The sequence below is a fragment of the Theobroma cacao genome, chromosome 1 (genome assembly GCF_000208745.1).
Source record: "Theobroma cacao cultivar B97-61/B2 chromosome 1, Criollo_cocoa_genome_V2, whole genome shotgun sequence".
In the NCBI taxonomy this organism is placed as follows: Eukaryota; Viridiplantae; Streptophyta; class Magnoliopsida; order Malvales; family Malvaceae; genus Theobroma; species Theobroma cacao.
The window spans coordinates 2332864-2350996 of NC_030850.1; the positions used below are offsets into that span (position 1 = coordinate 2332864).

General features: G+C 32.5%; 2 protein-coding genes and 1 long non-coding RNA gene across 5 annotated transcripts; 2 read left to right on the forward strand and 1 right to left on the reverse strand.

Moving 5' to 3' along the window:
- Positions 4334-6546, forward strand: LOC18611076 (myb family transcription factor EFM). Its single transcript, XM_007047100.2, has 5 exons — positions 4334-4690; positions 4776-5008; positions 5090-5441; positions 5749-5825; positions 5919-6546. The coding sequence occupies exons 1-5, from the start codon at positions 4492-4494 to the stop codon at positions 6180-6182; spliced, it is 1125 nt and encodes a 374-aa protein (XP_007047162.2). The 5' UTR covers positions 4334-4491; the 3' UTR covers positions 6183-6546.
- LOC18611077 (protein misato homolog 1) lies at positions 8618-13330 on the forward strand. Of its 3 annotated transcripts, none has more exons than XM_018114034.1 (10): positions 8618-8740; positions 8876-8957; positions 9073-9174; positions 9449-9494; positions 9729-9804; positions 10458-10821; positions 11137-11386; positions 11717-11959; positions 12070-12189; positions 12468-13330. In XM_018114034.1, the coding sequence occupies exons 2-10, from the start codon at positions 8886-8888 to the stop codon at positions 12914-12916; spliced, it is 1722 nt and encodes a 573-aa protein (XP_017969523.1). In that variant the 5' UTR covers positions 8618-8740; positions 8876-8885; the 3' UTR covers positions 12917-13330. The 3 variants fall into 3 exon arrangements, with proteins under 3 accessions (XP_017969523.1, XP_007047165.2, XP_007047170.2); XM_007047103.2 differs by having other exon boundaries at positions 12471-13330; XM_007047108.2 differs by lacking the exons at positions 8618-8740; positions 8876-8957 and having other exon boundaries at positions 9076-9160.
- On the reverse strand, positions 16547-18123 carry LOC108660483. The gene is made up of 2 exons (XR_001926214.1): positions 18049-18123; positions 16547-16879 (listed from the first exon to the last, which is right to left on the reverse strand). It is a non-coding gene; the product is annotated as an uncharacterized LOC108660483 (long non-coding RNA).

Sequence of the window (18133 nt, forward strand, 5' to 3'; positions counted from 1 at the left end):
TAGATTTATATTTAATGCCTTAACAGTGTATAGTTTCTGTGTACTGTTAGCTCACCGAAATGTGTCATCTTATTAATGAGATAAAATAAAAAACTTTCAAGTACTTAAAATTAAATATCAAAAAATTATAATGATTAATTAATAAAAAATAAAATATTTTCACTTTTCTATTTCTTTCAACCGTTCTTTTTCTTATTCTCCTATTTTCTATTTCTATCTACCTCCATCATCTTCTTCTCTTCTTCTTCTTCGTTAAAATTAGGCTTTGCAAAATTTTGTAACTAAAAAGAGTAATTTTTAGATTTTTTTTCTTATTCTTTAGAGATTGAGGAAATAAGATTCAAATAAATAGATTTTAAAATTTTTTTTATAAAAAGGAAATTCAAACTTAATTTTTGCAAAATAGATAAATTAATATACCAACTATGAAATCAAATGATTAAATAAGAAAATATTTATATATATTTTTTAACACCATAAATCTTTTACATTTAAACATTTGACTTATTAATAAGTATATATATCATCCACTTAAATATTTGTATTTTTCAAATATTTTTTTTCAATTTAGTCCCTAAACACTTCAATTTTGTTCAATTTAATCACCGTATTATAGATTTTTGTTCAATTTACTTCTTATGACGTAGCACAATTTTTTTTTAAAATTTGTTCTTGATTTGCCATGTCAGCATTGTCACATAGCATTGTCACGTGGCACCGATATGTCAACTTGTCGATGCCATGTCAACATTGCCACGACATTATATTAGTGTCACGCGGCACACCATGTCATCACATTGGTACCACATGACACTACAATGTCATCATGTTGATGCCACATCACCAAAAAGTGTCATGTCAACACTGACGTTATTTTTTTAATTGTAAAATTAAATACAATTAGGAAGAGAGATTAAATTGAAGTAATTTTTAACATCGATGAACTAAATTACTTTAATTTTGAGTACATTAATTAAATTAAATAAAATATATGAGTACATAAACTTGATGGATATTTTGATCAAAATTTGAGCAGGGTGAATGCTCACAAAATTTTAAGTTGTTGTCACATTTGCTACGGCGCCTGCAAGAACTAAAAAGTAGTAGTGGACATGGTGGCAATGACAACATTATTTATTTATTTTTAACAAAGGACACAATCTAAAAAAATAATAAAAATATCAACTAAGGAATTATTATTTTCTACATTGTCCGTGAAATTTTCAAACTTTACAAATAACATTGAATATGATGACATAACATTTCACGAATAATGTAATAGTAATGATAATATGACATGATCAAGTATTAATATGGATTTTGTAAGTATGGATTTGGAATTATCCAATGTGAGCTAATGATTTTAAATAGGATTGGAAAATGAACAAAAAAAAAATACGAATAGGTTTTTAGGATTAGGGAAACAATGTCGTGAGATTGATAAAAATTGAATTTCTATACTTAATAATTTAAAACGTTGAAAGGAGTTTTATGAAATAAATAAAAAATACAAATTATCATTAACAGATCATCATATTTGAATGCCACGTCAGCAAGAAAATACCATATCAGTATAATTAATAAATTTTTTTTAATAATATTAACAATTAGACTAACATTGTTAATTTAAAAAAAAAGGACTTAATTTTTACAAATTATTATATAATAACTAAATTCACCATTATCATAGTATAAAAATTAATTACATAATTCAGTAAAATATTTTAATAATATAATTTAATTAAATGAACTGGACCGAGCTCAAGTATGAATTCAGATTTTAAAGGTGTCAAGTAGGCTCCACCAATCTCATCCATGACACCTCTACTATAAAACGATTTTATAATTTTATTTGGACCTTAATCTATTGTAATTGCATACAAGATTTTTCTAATCCAATTTTTTTTTCTCTCTTTCATAGAACCTAAATTTAAACTCTAGATCCTACAATTTTGAGAATTAATTTTTAGGAAAAAATCATCTTATACACATAAGCTGAATTAGAAGATTGATTTTTTTTTTTTTGAATTGAGAGAATAGGGGATTTCAATTATGTTCTTTAGGTAAAAAAAAGTAGACATCAATTAATGAGTTAATCATGTATCAATCAATGAGGTAAATGCTTGAGTACAAGATTGACATGTTGTATTTATAAAAATTAGTTATTAAATAAAAAATAAAATGAAGTCTAACATCAAAAGAAAATATTCGTGTTATTCCATAATATGCTTTATTTTCTAGATAAGTTTAATAGCTCATGATAAAGCTTGGCAAGTTGCACTCTTTTCTTTATTTCATTTTTTCTTTGTGATATATCCATTTCCTATTTCTTTCCTCTCATAATTCTCATTTTCGTAACTAAAAAAGATGCAACGAAATAATGAAAAAAAAAAGAAAAAAATCTGTTTTGCTACAACTTTGAATTAATTAATTATTAAAAAAGTACATCATATCCAGTGAATTTATTTTTATGCACATATTGCTCAACATAAGAAAAAAATAATAATTATCAAATAAAAAATCTCAGCATCAAGATTTAAATGACATTTATAGAGAGGAAGGAGAAGCTATATACCGCAGGATCAGCCCCACGAAAATACAAAAAAGTTGATAATAATGCAATAAAAAAGACACAACTGATGGTCAGAAATGGTTGTCATCTTGCATCAAAAGGCATCTTCTCTATTGTCCTTCAACAACGAAAACAAAAACCAATCAAAGCCCAACACCAACAAAAGAATCCTTATCTTGCTATCACATATTTATAGATTAGACCAAACAAGTCCTTAACCTTTTTTGTGTTTTGTTGTTTTTCTCCTCCTTTTAAAATCCCACATGTGGAAATATTTAAAAACTTAAACCACTAAATAAACAAATGGATGCTTTTAACACGTGTCGGCCACACAATGAAGAGAATCTCGATAACGGGAATCGGAAACGATAAAACCAATGAAATTTCTTTTATTTCTGGAAGACGCGATTCCCTTGTAACGGACGGGTATGAACAGAAGAATCTTTACTCTTTCCCTTAAATTTCCTTGCCACGTGTTCTCACTTGATTGGTTGCGTTTCCCTAGAGATTCTTATTTTGAGAGCCCAAAAAAATTAATTCCTTTCCATATTCAAATACCCCATCCCCAAAATAAAAAAATTAATAAAAACTATTATAGAAAAAGTACAATAATAACAATAACAATCAAATAAAGTCACTTTCTCAAAAGAATCTTTCACATGCCTGGCACACCTTCATAATTTATTTGTTTATTTTTTCCATCTTGACTAATAGGTCAAGGCCAAAGTTTCCAAGGGGCACTTGATAGATAGGTTTGAATAAATGGAGTGATCATATAGGGTATGCATTCACCTTCTTCCTTGAAAGAGGATGGGAAGGAATAAAGAGAAAACAATTTTTTCTTTATTTTTCTTAATAAATAAATCATATGAATTAAAACTTAATTAACTATTCTTTTTTTTTTCCCATAACTACCCATCATCTCATCATGCTTGATAGCAACAATTTTCCTTTGTTTTAGGTTGGAAAACTTTGAGGTATGTAACTTATGTTATGGGGTAATTTAATTCTTATTTAAGATATCATATAATGTTGACATTTGGGATTTCTATGCATTTAAGTCATCAATGAAATCTTTAATGACACAAGCTTTTCCAACAAGATTCACGAGATTAATGATTTGGCATGTTAATTAAGTACACATACGCATTATTATGATGGTCTATTAATATTATTGATTTTTTATTAAATAAATTTGATTTTGATAATTAATTTTAATAAATTATAAAATTTTAAAAAAACGTTGTTGAATTTCAAAATTTTTAAAGTAATGGTAATAATAAACAAAACAAAAACAAACAAAATGAGATAAAAAGAATAATATTTAATTAGGAATAGTCTAGATGCAAGGGTATTGTTGGCAATAGGAGACTTTTCGTTGCATAAGAAAGAAAAATCTAGGGACACTCGATCTTATCCGATTAAGACAAAAATGCCCACAAAAAATGCCGAAAAGACCGAATTGCCATGAACCTCTTTTGTCAGCACATCCCAGTTTACATGGGTCAATTGTTTACGGTCTCTGTTTAGTTTTTTACACCGTCGAGTTGGTCAATCCACACCTACCGAAGAATCTTGACAAAGTAAAAAAGTAAAAAAAATGTAAAGCAAATTTAATTTCATTTCAGAAAAGGAGTTAAATGAAAATAAAAAAGGTTAAGATTTTTCAACAATTCGCCGCGTGGGCTGTACGGAACCTAAAAGATTCTTCATAAAAAAACAAACTCGCTGAGTTATATGGTTGAGTTACCGAGTTACCTTTAAAATACGCGACGACCCGTTTGAGCAGCAGGCAGCGAATCTTGAATCTCTCTTTCAAGTCTATATAAACATGACTTGCTGTTCTTTGTCATGTTTATCCGGGCAATGTTAGAGAAAGAGAAAAAAAAAAAGGAAAATAGCAGAAAAATAGGAAAATAATGGAGTTGAGCTTGGATTTAGGTTTAGCTTATGTACCGAAAAGCATATCTGAGTTTCTGAAAGAAGTTTCAAACATCAAAAATGGGTTTCAGAGATTATCAAAGATCAGTGATTATGTTAAAAGATTGGAAGATGAGATGAAGAAAATTGATGCTTTTAAACGTGAACTTCCTCTTTGCATGCTTCTCTTGAAAGATGGTATTTTATTTTGTTTTTATTGTCCTTTCTTTTTACTGATTTTTTTTCCTTTATTTAATTTGATTTTTTCTTGATGGGGTTGTAGGGATTGAGAGATTGAAGGAGGAAGAAATGCAGTGTAAGGAAATGAATGATGGATCGGTGACAGAAGAGTTGATGTTGCCATTGAAGAGAAATACTGAGGAAAATAGAAGGGCAAACATGGAAGATGATGGCGGTGACATGAAAAACTGGATGAGTTCTGTTCAGCTCTGGAACTCCAATTTCAACAACGTTGATCACAACAAGAAAGCAAACGCAGTTCAAGAGCTGAAACTTGTAATTCCCAAACCAATTGTTTTCATTTAATCTTATTTTATGGAAAAAGTATTAATCTTTTTTGGGGTTTGAATTTGACAGAGAAGTGAAGATGAAGATCTGTCCGAGAAACCAATCGAACTTTGTAATAATAAAAGCTGGGGAGGGGCTTTTGTGCCATTTAAGGGACAAGCTGATAAGGAAATTTCAGGGCTTTCTCTTATGACCCCAAGTTCTGAATTGGCTTCTGGTAATCCAATCTTGAAGAGCGATAGCAGCTGCAGAATTGGTTCTGGTTCTTCCTTATATACAGAACAAAACCAAATTAAGTTTCAGACCAAATCACAACATCAACAACAGCAGCAGCAGAATTCTAGGAAACAAAGGCGGTGCTGGTCACCTGAGCTTCATAGACGTTTTGTTGATGCGCTTCAACAGCTTGGAGGTTCACAAGGTGAGGCCTTTGGAACTATAGGTTAAACTTTTGAAGCAGATTCTATCAGATTGATGGATTTGTTTATTTATTTATCTTGAAAGTAGTGGTTGTCAAGTTGAATTGAAAGAACCTCTTATTGGCAGCTTCTGTTTGTTCTCAAATTCATAGAATTATATCTTGTTACGACCAAAAGATTGGAATCTGGTTCTTTTAGACGATACCTGAATCAAGTTGTTTTCGAAATATTCCGATTGAGTTCTTTTGGTATCTTAATTTTTATTTTTAATTGTGGAAAAAATCTGATAAGGTTTATTCTCTTTCACAGTGGCCACTCCTAAACAAATTAGAGAACTGATGCAAGTAGATGGTCTCACCAATGATGAAGTAAAAAGCCATTTGCAGGTTAGTCTTTAGCATGTGAAATCTGCTCATGGTATTCTCTTGTCACCCGTTCTGGTTTGCTAATTTTGTATGTGTATTTTGGTTTATGTACAGAAATACAGACTTCATATCCGAAAACTTCCACCTTCTTCAGCTGGGCAAGGAAACGGCCTATGGTCGGCTCAAAATCAGTGCAGTGAGCACATGAAAGCAAACATTTCACAGTCTGGTTCCCCACAAGGCCCCCTTCTTGCAACTGGTTCTGCTAAAGATATGTCAAGTACCGGAGGCGACAGCATGGAGGCAGAAGAAGATGAAAAATCAGATGGCCATAGTTGGAGAGGTGGGGTTCACAAGCAAGGAGAGATTGATGTATAGTCAGATAACTTATTCCCATGAATTTTTCAGAAACATGGGGAAACGGATCATAATTATAGTGACTTAGTGACAATAATTTAGTCAACAACTAGAGGAATTTGATATTAGTATCATGCTTGAGGCACTACCTTAGGGAGATTTCAAGGAGATTTTGCAGATATCATGGACTGCTTTAGTTTCTCTCCATGACTCAAGTTCCTGCTCCGATATATGAGCTTGTGTAATTCCTAATGATGGATTGTAGGAAGCCAAAATGACAATTTTTTAGAGAGTTCTTTCATTTATGTTTAGACTTAAAACTCTCCTTTATAACTGATGTACTTAATATCTGATATTTGAGGTTTGATTTGCCGGGTTGCTGCCATTCCTGTGCTGTTTCATTATAGAATTAGCTCTTTTGGGGGCAAACATTTGCATTTTCTCTAATGGGAAGGTTAATGATGACCTCATCCTGACACCCAACATTCTGAAAAACTCTGTAAGAGAAACCTAGGAGAATAAATAGTCTGCATTAGCAATCATTCTTTCTGCTCTTAATATTATGAATAGCAGAAACCATAATTCGTTTCTCCCGAGAACATAAGGTTTGATGTTTAGCTGACTGAAATTGATGGTAGGTTTGGATCTCAGCCTGGTTCTACTTCATGATTTTTCTGCGCTAATAAAGACCAACTCAACCACCTATGACACTTGAGCATCCTTGAGCAAATCTTTCTATTTAGCATTTACTGTTTTACAAAGGAAGTTTGTCTTGGTATATCTAGTTCTTTCCTACTTCCTCATCAAGAAGCAAACAAATATCACATAGGGAAAAGACTGGCATGCACTACTCCAACTTTGTCCTCTCAACATAAAGCAAAAGTCAGCAGTTTCTATAATTTAAAAGACCCTTTACATACATTGACATCAACCTTTCAAATCCTTCATCCCTTACCAAATCCAAACTCATCATCCCTGCAACTTTAAGTAAAGTTACTCCAATTCCTCTTTAGTTAAAAAAGTTTAACTTGTTTTAGCCAAATCAGTCCTTTCAACATCAATAAACCTCAACCAATCAATTGCCATGACCTTTGCATCTGCACATGTTCTTTGTATTCTTACCATTATCATATTAATCCAGAGGTAGTTCAATCTTCAAGAACCTGCTTGATCTCGAGTGTAATTTTTTATTCTTGAATGGTCGAATCAGGGGAGAGAACAAGATAACATTAAAAACCCAATGCTCTGACTATTAATCATTGCTTGATCAACTCAAACATTTCTTAAATAAATTGATTTACTACATATTTTTGTTAATTATCCATCTATATATATATATTTACTAAAGGTTAAGCACAAAGGAGTCGCTTTCAGCATAAAAAACAACAAAGGTGTTGAATCAGGGCAAAGGGATCTGGTGAGCCCACGTGAAGATTTTGGTTTGAAAATTGAGTAGCCCAGAATGAGAGCATTTTGTTGGAATCTTTCTATGTTTCTTTACAATCTTAAACACTAAATAAAAAACTTTTTCTTCTTATTTACTGAAGAAAAATGAAAATATCAGAACTTATGCTGTTTATGACGTGGGCACTATTGGTGGTAGTGAGGTTGTTCTCATCCCTGGAAGCTGTTTGAGAAGTTCAAGTATTGTCCTTGGAAGATAGAGCTCCATGGCTTTCCTTGAAAAAGGTCTAGGGTAAATAACATTATTTGACCAGTGGAATACGAAAACTCATACCCTTGTATTTTGGAAAAATCTTTTCAGTATTTTTTCATATTTGGAAGGGAGAAAATGTAAAAGTTTTCGGATAAATGGAATTCAATTTATTGACGCAGAGAAATTGTTTGAACCCTTTAAAAATGTAACACAATTTTTCAAAAAACAAGACTCTCTACCCTCCCCTCTCTTCTTTCCACAAACTGTTCTTAATTTATCTACATAACATAAAATATTTTATTTGGATAAATTAATTTTGATAGTAAAAAATTTTAAAGAAAGGGAAGATTTAAATTCGATTTTTTGAACGAAAATATATATTCTTATCATTTAATCAATATTCAAGTAAATCAAATTTACACTTAGTTATAAATATAAATTTACAAAAAAAATTCAATAAATATCAATTTTTATTGATGCAAAAACAGGAACCAGCTGAGCAATAGCAATTATTAAGTAATAAATTATCATTTTCATGAATCTGGTTATGAACTAAACCCTCAAGCAAAATTAAAGTCCATCATCCCTCCAAACAAAAAGTCCATAAAAAAAATTAGCATAAAACTTTATCAATCCATTAATTTAACTTCAATGAGCTTTTTATAGCAAGTTATGATTGCATTTAGTAATCTATTAAAAAAAATGATTGCATATAGGAATCTATTAAATTAAAGAAAATCATACAACAAAATACGTGTACTATTTTAAATACGCCGCCAAAAATATCCTCGGTCTCAAAACGCACCGCTTTTCCTTTTGTTACCTTCGCCTTCCTTACAAACTCCACCGCTTCTGCTACTGAAAGTACGAAACGTTTTCCGACCTCGTTTCGATCACCATTGCCGCAAAACCCTAGCTCTCCGTAAGTGTCTAAAAATCCCTCTTTTTTTCTAATTTAAACATATTAATCTCTGAAAATTCGAAGATTTTCTAGCAAATTAAGGACAAAATACGTTTAATTGACATAGTTATTCGACTTAAAATATCGCTCTTTCAGGTGGACAACCATGAGAGAAATTGTAACTATCCAAGTCGGAAGTTTCGCTAACTTCATAGGCTCTCACTTCTGGAACTTCCAGGTTCAGCTAATCCTTACTTAATTGATTTATAGTTTCTCTTTTCCTTTTGTTTTTATTTTGATTAGTTATTTTATAAGCTTGTTAAATTGAATTTTTTTTATGATTAAAAATGAAGGATGAAATGCTTGGCTTAGCCGCCGATCCTTATGGCGACCCACTGTTCAAAACTGACGGTCTAAACATGGACGTTCTCTACCGTACAGGTGAAACGCAACAGGTGCTTTTTTTTTTTTTTGGGAATAAAACGTACTTTTTGCATTGAAAATAAGTAAACAACCAATTGTGTCTGATGTTCTTATTGCCTAAATACCTAAAACAAATTTTTATATTCGTCTGGTATATGATTGGCAGTAACTGTCTTAACAATTGTTACATTACAAGACTTTGGCGGATTTTGTTTTAGACGGTTTACTGACTTAGTAGTAGTTAGTCAGTTATTGCTTGAGCATTTCTTTTGGGGATAAAATTGTTTATGTTGTTGTGCTTTGCAGGGGACTCTTACTTATACTCCTCGTCTTCTCTCGATTGACTTTCAAGGTGCTTAATTTTCTACTTGCAAAGTTGATGAGTTCTCTATCTAGTCTACATTGTGAAGTACTAAGATCAATCATTGTTATCATTTCAATTCTCCCTAGTTGGTGACAGCACCTTAGTTTAAGCCATAACTGGTTCTTTTTCATTCATCTAGGTTGCATGGCAATGGTAATATCAGTGGCATTTCTTCCTTTTTCTTTTTCATAATCCAGTCATGGGAACTTTTGTTCATTGCAGGATCCCTTGGACCAATGAGTTCACGGGGTACATTGTATAACGAGGGTTCTAATGCACCATCTGAAGTTGTTACATGGTGAGATTTTTCATCAAAACTAATTGCTTTTGTAGTTTCTCTGTATTGTTTCTTCTGCTTGCCATTGATCTTTGAGCTTTACCCCTTCAAAAATAAAAATTAGTAAAGAGTAGCTACTGTAAGTATGTTGGTTTTGCCTTTTTGAGTGGCACTTAGATGGTTGAGCATCAGAGTTCAGTACCTGACTCAAGTTGATCTCTTTATCGATAGTTCTTGTTCTAATTTATACATAATTACTGGTTTTCTCTGACAATTCTTGCAATGTAATTAATGTATTGTTGTTCAGCCTAATTAGTTAGTAATTTGATATTCTGTTTTAAACATAAAGACAACTTTAACTTCTATTTTCTGTTACTCGCTACTAATGAGAAATGCTCATGGTTAAGTTTTAGAGCTGTTGAAAAGATTGTAATAGTTGCAGTATAGATACCTGTTTTATCGCTTAGCACTTTATATTACTCCATTTATCACATGTTTGAACTTTTTTCTTTCTGAAGTTGATTTGCTATTAGTAATTATACTGGCAATCAATTACATACAGTTCATAGTTATCAGTTCTAAATTTGGGGACTTTGTGCTTTGTCCTTGTCTGAGCTTTGAGTGCATAAGATTTCTACATGCACTTACTTGAACGTCTCTAAAAGAATATGCAGGGAAGGAAATGTTTCCACTCATGCATCTGAACCTCAGAAGAAGAATTTGTTCTTGCAAAGTTTGTATCAGGAAGAGCAGAATGTTCCTTTGGTGAATGGTATCAATGGTGGGAAAAAGGATCTTCAAAATGAAATTCAGGATACAGATATAGTCAAATGTTTAGATAGGGGAGTCCAATTTTGGACAGACTTCTCAAAAGTCCATTATCATCCTCAGAGTTTGTATGAGGTAAATGGATTGTGGATGGATGCTCAAGAATTTGACAATTATGGAATTGGGAGGGATGTCTTCACTGAGAATTTACGAGGTGAAGAAGTATGTGAGAGGCTTCGTTTCTTGGTGGAAGAGTGTGATCATATCCAGGTAAAACTTTGACCTATGGTATGATCCTTCACTCGCTGCATTATCAAAATCCGTAAGTAGAAAATATGAAAAGAGAAAGTCAATTCTTTATTTGACAACATTTAAGACATATGATTGCCAAGTTTACATGGAGGATGTGGGTCTTGCTTCATGAATTTTTCCTGGGGTTTGAACTTAATGATGCCTAGGGTAATCTGAAAGCTCTCTAGGTTTTCCATTTGATTTTTGGCTGGAGGCCCTCTATAACATCATTTGTATTCTGATTTCATAATGTGCTCTTTTAATTTGTTTGTGAATCATTGGCGATGTTAACAGGGTTTTAAATTCATTGCTGACGACTCAGGAGGTTTCTCCCCTATAGCTGCTGATTTTCTAGAAAATATCGCTGATGAATACTCAAACACTCCAGTGTTGCTATATGCTGTTAGGGGTCCTGGTTCTCATATGAACCTAAGAAGCAGGAAGCAGACAGTCGTCAGAGATCTTCATGATGCAGTATCATTCTCAAGATTATCATCTTTTTGTAAAATGATTGTGCCGGTTGGTTTACCATTCTTGAGTATGAGTAAGTCACACTAACATTTTAATGATTTTCTGGCTGTCTTCTGTGTCTTTTTTGCATTTGCTTTATATGATCTTACATAGTTTCAATTTGGATGTCCTTTGGAATCTTGATCCTCTAAATATTAGCAAGGATTTTTGAGTACATATGTGCATATTTCCTTTCTGATGCCTATAGCATATCTTATAATGGTCAGCTCAGTCGTATTCACTCAAAACACAAAGGTCACTCGTTAATTAGTGTTGCTTATGCTTATACTCTCGAAGAAAATTATCCTGACCCTTCTCTTCTTAATTAATGTGGACTAAAGATTCTGCTCACGTCATTTTGAAGGTAAAGCTTCAATGTACCTGAACATTGAAGATGAGAACCCTTACCACTGCAGTGCTGTGTATGCTGCGGCCCTACACTCTGCAAGTCTCCCATTCCGGATGGAGGCACCTGGTCCCTCAGCAGATTCATCTGATACTGTTGGTGCTTTGGATGTTAATGGCATTGTACAAATGCTAGCAGGGCAATCTAGGCAAAATATGGTGGCCATTCTGGATATTGCAATGCCGGCCCCTGGTATGACAGGTATAATGCCAATGCCTTCAGTTCAGGCTCTTTTTTAAATGAAAAATGAGTTAGTTCTTGCTAGGGGAAAGAGAAGTGTGTTGTTAATGGTTCAGACTTCTTAAATCCAGGGAGACAGGATGCGAAATCCTTGCTTGGGAATTTGCATCCATTGACTCCAGAGGTTGCAGAGGATATGGATGATTTGCAGGCTGTGGAATCAATGACTGTGCATGGAGCAATTGGATCAGGTACCGTTTAGGATCTGTCCATATTCTCAGTTAAAAGATATTTTTATTATAATAATTCTTATTAATGTTTAGTCTGCCAATAGAAGAAATGTTTATATGCTGCTGGTTAGGCACATTATTGATGAGCAGTTTAATATACATATTCATTAATGTCCGGAGGAAGTTTAAAAGCAAAATCGATATACAGTTAGCAGTGTTAGAAAAATCTTTGATTTTTATCTGTACTCTGAAAGTGGCATTGGCAACTCTGGTAACTGAGATTATTTGTTTTGCTACAGAAGATCATCGTGCTTCAGTTTCTGAAGTTAAGAATGCGATCAATGCTGAATATGAACATGCAATCCTAAGGCCAATGTTCTGCCACCTATCTGTGGCTCGTTGTCCTCTCCCAATTCCCTTGCCATTCCCTTCAATCTTTGGTAATCTTGTTGGCCAGCACGGTGAGCTGCTGGGAAGTCCAATCTTAGGTTCTTCATCTAGGGGATCACTTGATGTTCACTCTATCCCCATGGCAGCTAGACTGCGTTCTAGCTGTGCTATCTTGCCCTTTTTGGAGAATAGATTGGCGAATCTTCGTAAATTTGGTATTGAGCGAGGATCTCTTGGGACAGAGTTACTTAGAAGTTGGGGATTCGGCAGGGATGAAGTGGAAGATATTGGTGAGACATTGTCTAAAATGGTCAAGGCAGTCAACCCTCATTCTGAAATATCATCTGATTCAGATTAAGTTCCAAGCGGATGAGAAGTCAGGTTCATTCTCTGTTCTATTTTTGTCTTTCTCTGGGATCTCTTTACATTTCGAGCAGGAATCCCCCACTCACAATTACCTCCAAAGTGAGAAATTTTGCTTGCGGTCGGTATGTGATGGGAAAAATACTTACACAGGTGCAATGGAGGATGGAGATGGTAGTGTTGCTTGTCGGACTAATTAGAGGTGAAATCATCGTTTTGGTTCAAAGCTGTTCGCCAGTTCCCGATTGCGAGCAGACAAGCATACGTTAGCAATTGAAATTTTGTATTCTGGATATCCACAATGCTAGGATTAATGGTATATGGGCTGAATGCCTAATTGGCACTTTGCTATATATTACTCTACTAAACTTTACTAAGATATAGTCATGTGATACGAATTTACGTCGAATTGGGTAAATAGAAGATTATTTTCAAAACAAAATATAAAAAACCATTTGTTGCAAAGTTTAGTGTATTTCGATGTTTAGGTAAGTTAAGGAAAAAATATATATTTTTTTAAACCATAACGTAGAAAATATTTTTTTATGATGATCTATTTTTAAAAGTTTTTCACCATAAGAAAATATTTTACCAATGATGGTTGACTGACAAGTTAGGGAAAAGAAGAGAGGTAAAAGGTTTGAAAAACTATCTTATCTTTTTAGAGTGCGTAAAAAATTTTTTTAATGAATAAGTTTGTCGTTGACTTTAAAGTTTTTTTGTATTTCTCTTTTTTCCAAATAAAAAAAATGTTAAAAACCTTTTTCGAAAAGCATTTTCTTACTTTCCAATCAAAGCTTACAAAATAATAGCAAATAAATTCGAGGCTGTCGGTGCATGAAAACGACAATATAAGCTTCCATCAACCCATGCAAAAAAGGAGATCGGCTTTGTGAATTGTTAAATGCAGTCAACAAAATGTATTACGCAAATAGCCTAATACATCCCAAAGATTCAAACGTGTAGTACTCGACTGCTGGCCTCAACTTTGATTACGGTCGAAGAAATAAAAAGAGAGAGAAGCATAGACAATATTTTTTGTCAGTATCCTAATGTTTAAGATTTGACATTTTTTATTCAAATTTCCAGTCGAGTTTGTAAGATTAGATAAAATCATGTCTTGTTTGTGTAATTCCAAATTTAACCGCGTATTAAAAAAATCATGTTGTTAATCTATATAGTTATTTTCGTAACCAAGTGTTTAATCCAATTCAAAGAGTTGAATTTAAATATTTTATATTAAACAATATTATCTCATTTTTAAAATCATAAAAAATCAGAACTGAATCACATTTAAGATATGAAAGGAAAGGAAAAAAAAAACTAAAAAAGGAAAAAAGGCATTTACACAATTAGAGAAGAGAGAGAGAGAGAAGCTCATACTTTCTTCATATTATTCGTCCCTACTGGACAATGCTTCAATTATTTTATGAGGAACAAAACAAGTGGAGTAACAGAAATGAATTAATATTCTTCCTTTTTGTCTCCATTCTGAAGTCATCAAAACCCTTTTAATTAATAAATTCGAACAAGGTTACTTCGCTTTCACATCTCCACACGAGGCATCATCCCACAGCCTTTTTTTTTTTTTCGGCTTTTGCTGGCTTCTCATAATTGGGCAACCTTTTTTTTTTTTTGACTTAGTTATCGTACCATTTGTGGCTTTCCTTAAAGTAAAAAAAGTAGAGAGAGCTAACCTAGGCAGGAAGCAACCTGCAGGGTTTCCCTTGGCATTTGGCACCATCTCCCTATGCATTCACGTCTCAATGATTTCATATCCATATGAATGATGCTATATATATAGTTTGACGCTTTGGGTTTTCTTCATGAGAAAAAGTATATACTTTCATCATTATCCTTTTTAGATGAAAAATTATGGGTAGGGTGAGTGTGTATTGATGAACTCAAGTTCCAAGTAATTAAATGTATGTACAAGTGGATCCAATTGTGTAGAGGGGATGGCTAATTCAGGGTACTGTGAATGTTAGGACTGCGAGAAGCAGTGACAATTTAATGATGGAAATGATAGCAGCACCCTCATTATTATCAAACTATTCATTGTGGTTTTAATATTGTTATTATTATTATAAAGGAATTCACATGCTTCCTCATCAAAGCCCTTTCATGAAATCCATGTGCCAGATCACTCAATTTGGACACACAACAATTCTAAAATATCAGAGACTACAATTTTAAAGCCAATCCAGTCAAACAGGTTCTCCCTGGAGGATTTATTATAACCTTAGATCAACCAAAAAAATGAATTTTTTTTACCTATACATCGGATATGATATTAATAGATTGAATAATAATAACATTTTTGGCAGTGGTCTGATCTTCAATTATGTAATTTCTGTACATGGTACTAAGGTAGTTGGACCACCATTAAAGTAAGGGTAATGGCACTTCTCCTCTCTCTTTTCATATTAATTTAGATACTGATATTTACTCTCTTTTTTTAATTTATTGGTACAAATCTAGAATGAATAAATTACTCAAATCTCCAAAATCAAGGTAAGATATAATCGTGTGTAGGTGGTAGTCATAAGAGCTATGCATTCAAGATTAATGTTTGGCCTAACTTTTTATCAGCTTATCTACCTCTTAAAAGTAAAAACAAAGCCAAACCAAACATGATCTTTTGAAAAGTTCTTAAAAAATGTAACTTTTAAAAACACATTAATTTTCAAGAAATACCCCTCTCTCAATTAATCTCCCTCTCATCTCTATTTCCCTCTTCTCTACCTCTTTCTACAAAAACTAATAAACAAACAAAAAATCCAATAATAGAATATCAAAATCTAGAATTTTTTTGTTCATACAAAGATTAAGAGAAAAAAAATCTAAAATTCAAAATTGTATTCAAATACTATTTAAAGATTTTCTCTCTTTTTCACAAAAAAAAATATTTTAATATTAAATACATCGTTTCCTCCTTTTTTTTTTTTTTTAGAATTGAAGCATCATGATCCGATTGCTTGTTAAATCAACAAAAATCTAATATTATTGCTACTATACAAGTTTGAAAGTTATTTTTATTTATTGATTTCTTCGATTTTAACATCTGAAATTATATATAAACTTGAAGTATTACATTATAACTTATTAGATGATTGAAGATGACATAAATACAGTTTACCAAATAGTTTTAATTTAATTCTAAGAGCTATTATTTTTCATAAGAGCTTAATAATAGCTTTTCAGTTAAAAAAAAAATTAGGCCAAAGAGGCTCTAACACTTAAAGTTTATCAATTGAATCAACCTTTACCATTCTCAACCTTAATGTTTTATATCTCATCGCCTTATATCAAGGGTAGCATTTGGGATTTTAATTTGGTTGAAAAATGGAGAGAATTATATACTCAAAACTTGAAAATAAAAAAAATATGAAAAAAAAATCTCTCCTTACGTAGTTCAAAACTTTTGTGAGCTTTTATATATGCGAGAAAGAAATGTGATTAATCAAAAAATACAAAAACTTCACTATGATTGGAATGAAGGCAACCTGTCATTTACTGGAATAGGGTATCCAATCCAAGGGTACAAAGATGTAATAGTAAGCTATAAAACAGACTATCAGCATAAATTTTTAAAGAAAAACAAAAAGAATCTAATATCTGAGCCTTGTCCACCAAATAGCATCCACTCTATATTATTATATATAACTAACATTAACTCTCGCTACAGCTACATAAGATGTGAATTCAAAGTAAAAGGAAAAGAAAAAAAGAAAGCTTTTATAAAAACGATTTCCCATACCATCTTCTCTACTAAACCCAAAGGTAAAAAAAAAAAAAAAAAAAAAAATTGTAGTCCCAAGACCAATGCAGATCCCTACATTTTAATTGTATGTTCCAAGAAGCTCTTCATCAAACCCCAAAAACCCAATGCTGACTTTAGATCTCAGAGGTAAATCTCTCTCTCTCTCTTTGTTCACTTGTATGCGGCAGGCTTCAGCTGCACAAAATGAAAGAAGAAACAAACAGAAAGGGGAGTCATGAGAGGAAATGTTTACAAAGACTTGGAATTTTATAAGAAGTTGACATAGAACATTTTTACAAGTAGAATATTAATATGTACAAGTACCATCTAGGTTACAGAATATACTTGTAGTAGGATTAGTAGTAATTGCTTTTGTTCTTTCATGGATGGAAAAGCAACCGTGGCAGTATTATAAGGGATATGCGGTACTGAAAAGCAACCTCTTTTTCACTGAAGACAATACCAACTAAATAAGATTAAAAATTTTCAAATCTTTTGACAAGAAAACAATCCACATCCTACAGGAAGAGATGATGCAGAAGCTGACTGGAACTTCATCTCATCCAACGTCAATGCACTTCTTTCAAAAACACTACTCCTTTCTACACCATTACAAGGAAAGAGCACTCAACTTATTTCCCAAAAAAAGGTATTCTAGTACCAGTAGTATTAATTTTTATTTTCATAAAAGAAGATTGAAAATTAGTGCCCTTTATTAGGTAAAAGGAAACCATCTAATAAGGGCACTGTTGTCTTTCAAAGAGGGTGTGAAGCAAATCTCAGAGGACAAGTCAAGATCATGGATTTGATCTACCACACCAAATTCCCACGAACCCACTGTCTAGCTACCTCCTTTTTGTCTCGTGCTTACTACAAAATCTAGTGCAGCAACGTATCATTTATTTCTGTTTAAAACAAGCTAATCAAGCCAAAATGAAAAACACATTACTGTTCATTCATTTTATTCTAATGGCATAAAGATTATCCCAGCAAAATTTTTCTTCATCAAATAATAGAAAGTAAGGAATTAAAAATGCAGGTTTTTCAAGTCAATCTAAGGCTCTGCCACCTCTCGTAGATGCCACTTATAGCTGATGAAAGGAATATCCCTCGACTGTGAAAAGACAATAATTCTCTTACCCACCCTTCTGCCTTATGCAATAAAGAGTAATTCTAGCTTTCCACTGGCACCAAACGATATTTCCCCATTTATGAAAAAACCCAACATACATTGCACACAAAGCTATCAAAGACCCTTTATAAATGCTGAGCTTATCTAGTATTCAGAAAACCCTCGGGGACAGGCAAACAACATAAGTTAATAAACCATAAAACTAAAACAGGGAAAAATTAAAACACTTTACCTATAATGAAAAATTGCTTTCATGAAAAAGCGGGAAGGCAGGCAGTCAATCTGCAAACAAGAAAAAAAAAAAAAGTTTTTAGTTT

What these genes read in the sequence shown, in the direction of transcription:
- LOC18611076 (XM_007047100.2), top strand. Translation starts at nt 4,492, where the DNA reads ATGGAGTTGAGCTTGGATTTAGGTTTAGCTTATGTACCGAAAAGCATA. An exon ending in CATGCTTCTCTTGAAAGATG is followed by an intron (nt 4,691 to 4,775) that starts GTATTTTATTTT and finishes ATGGGGTTGTAG; the next exon opens with GGATTGAGAGATTGAAGGAG. An exon ending in AAGTAAAAAGCCATTTGCAG is followed by an intron (nt 5,826 to 5,918) that starts GTTAGTCTTTAG and finishes GTTTATGTACAG; the next exon opens with AAATACAGACTTCATATCCG.
- LOC18611077 (XM_018114034.1), top strand. Translation starts at nt 8,886, where the DNA reads ATGAGAGAAATTGTAACTATCCAAGTCGGAAGTTTCGCTAACTTCATA. An exon ending in CTCACTTCTGGAACTTCCAG is followed by an intron (nt 8,958 to 9,072) that starts GTTCAGCTAATC and finishes TTAAAAATGAAG; the next exon opens with GATGAAATGCTTGGCTTAGC. An exon ending in TCTCTCGATTGACTTTCAAG is followed by an intron (nt 9,495 to 9,728) that starts GTGCTTAATTTT and finishes TGTTCATTGCAG; the next exon opens with GATCCCTTGGACCAATGAGT.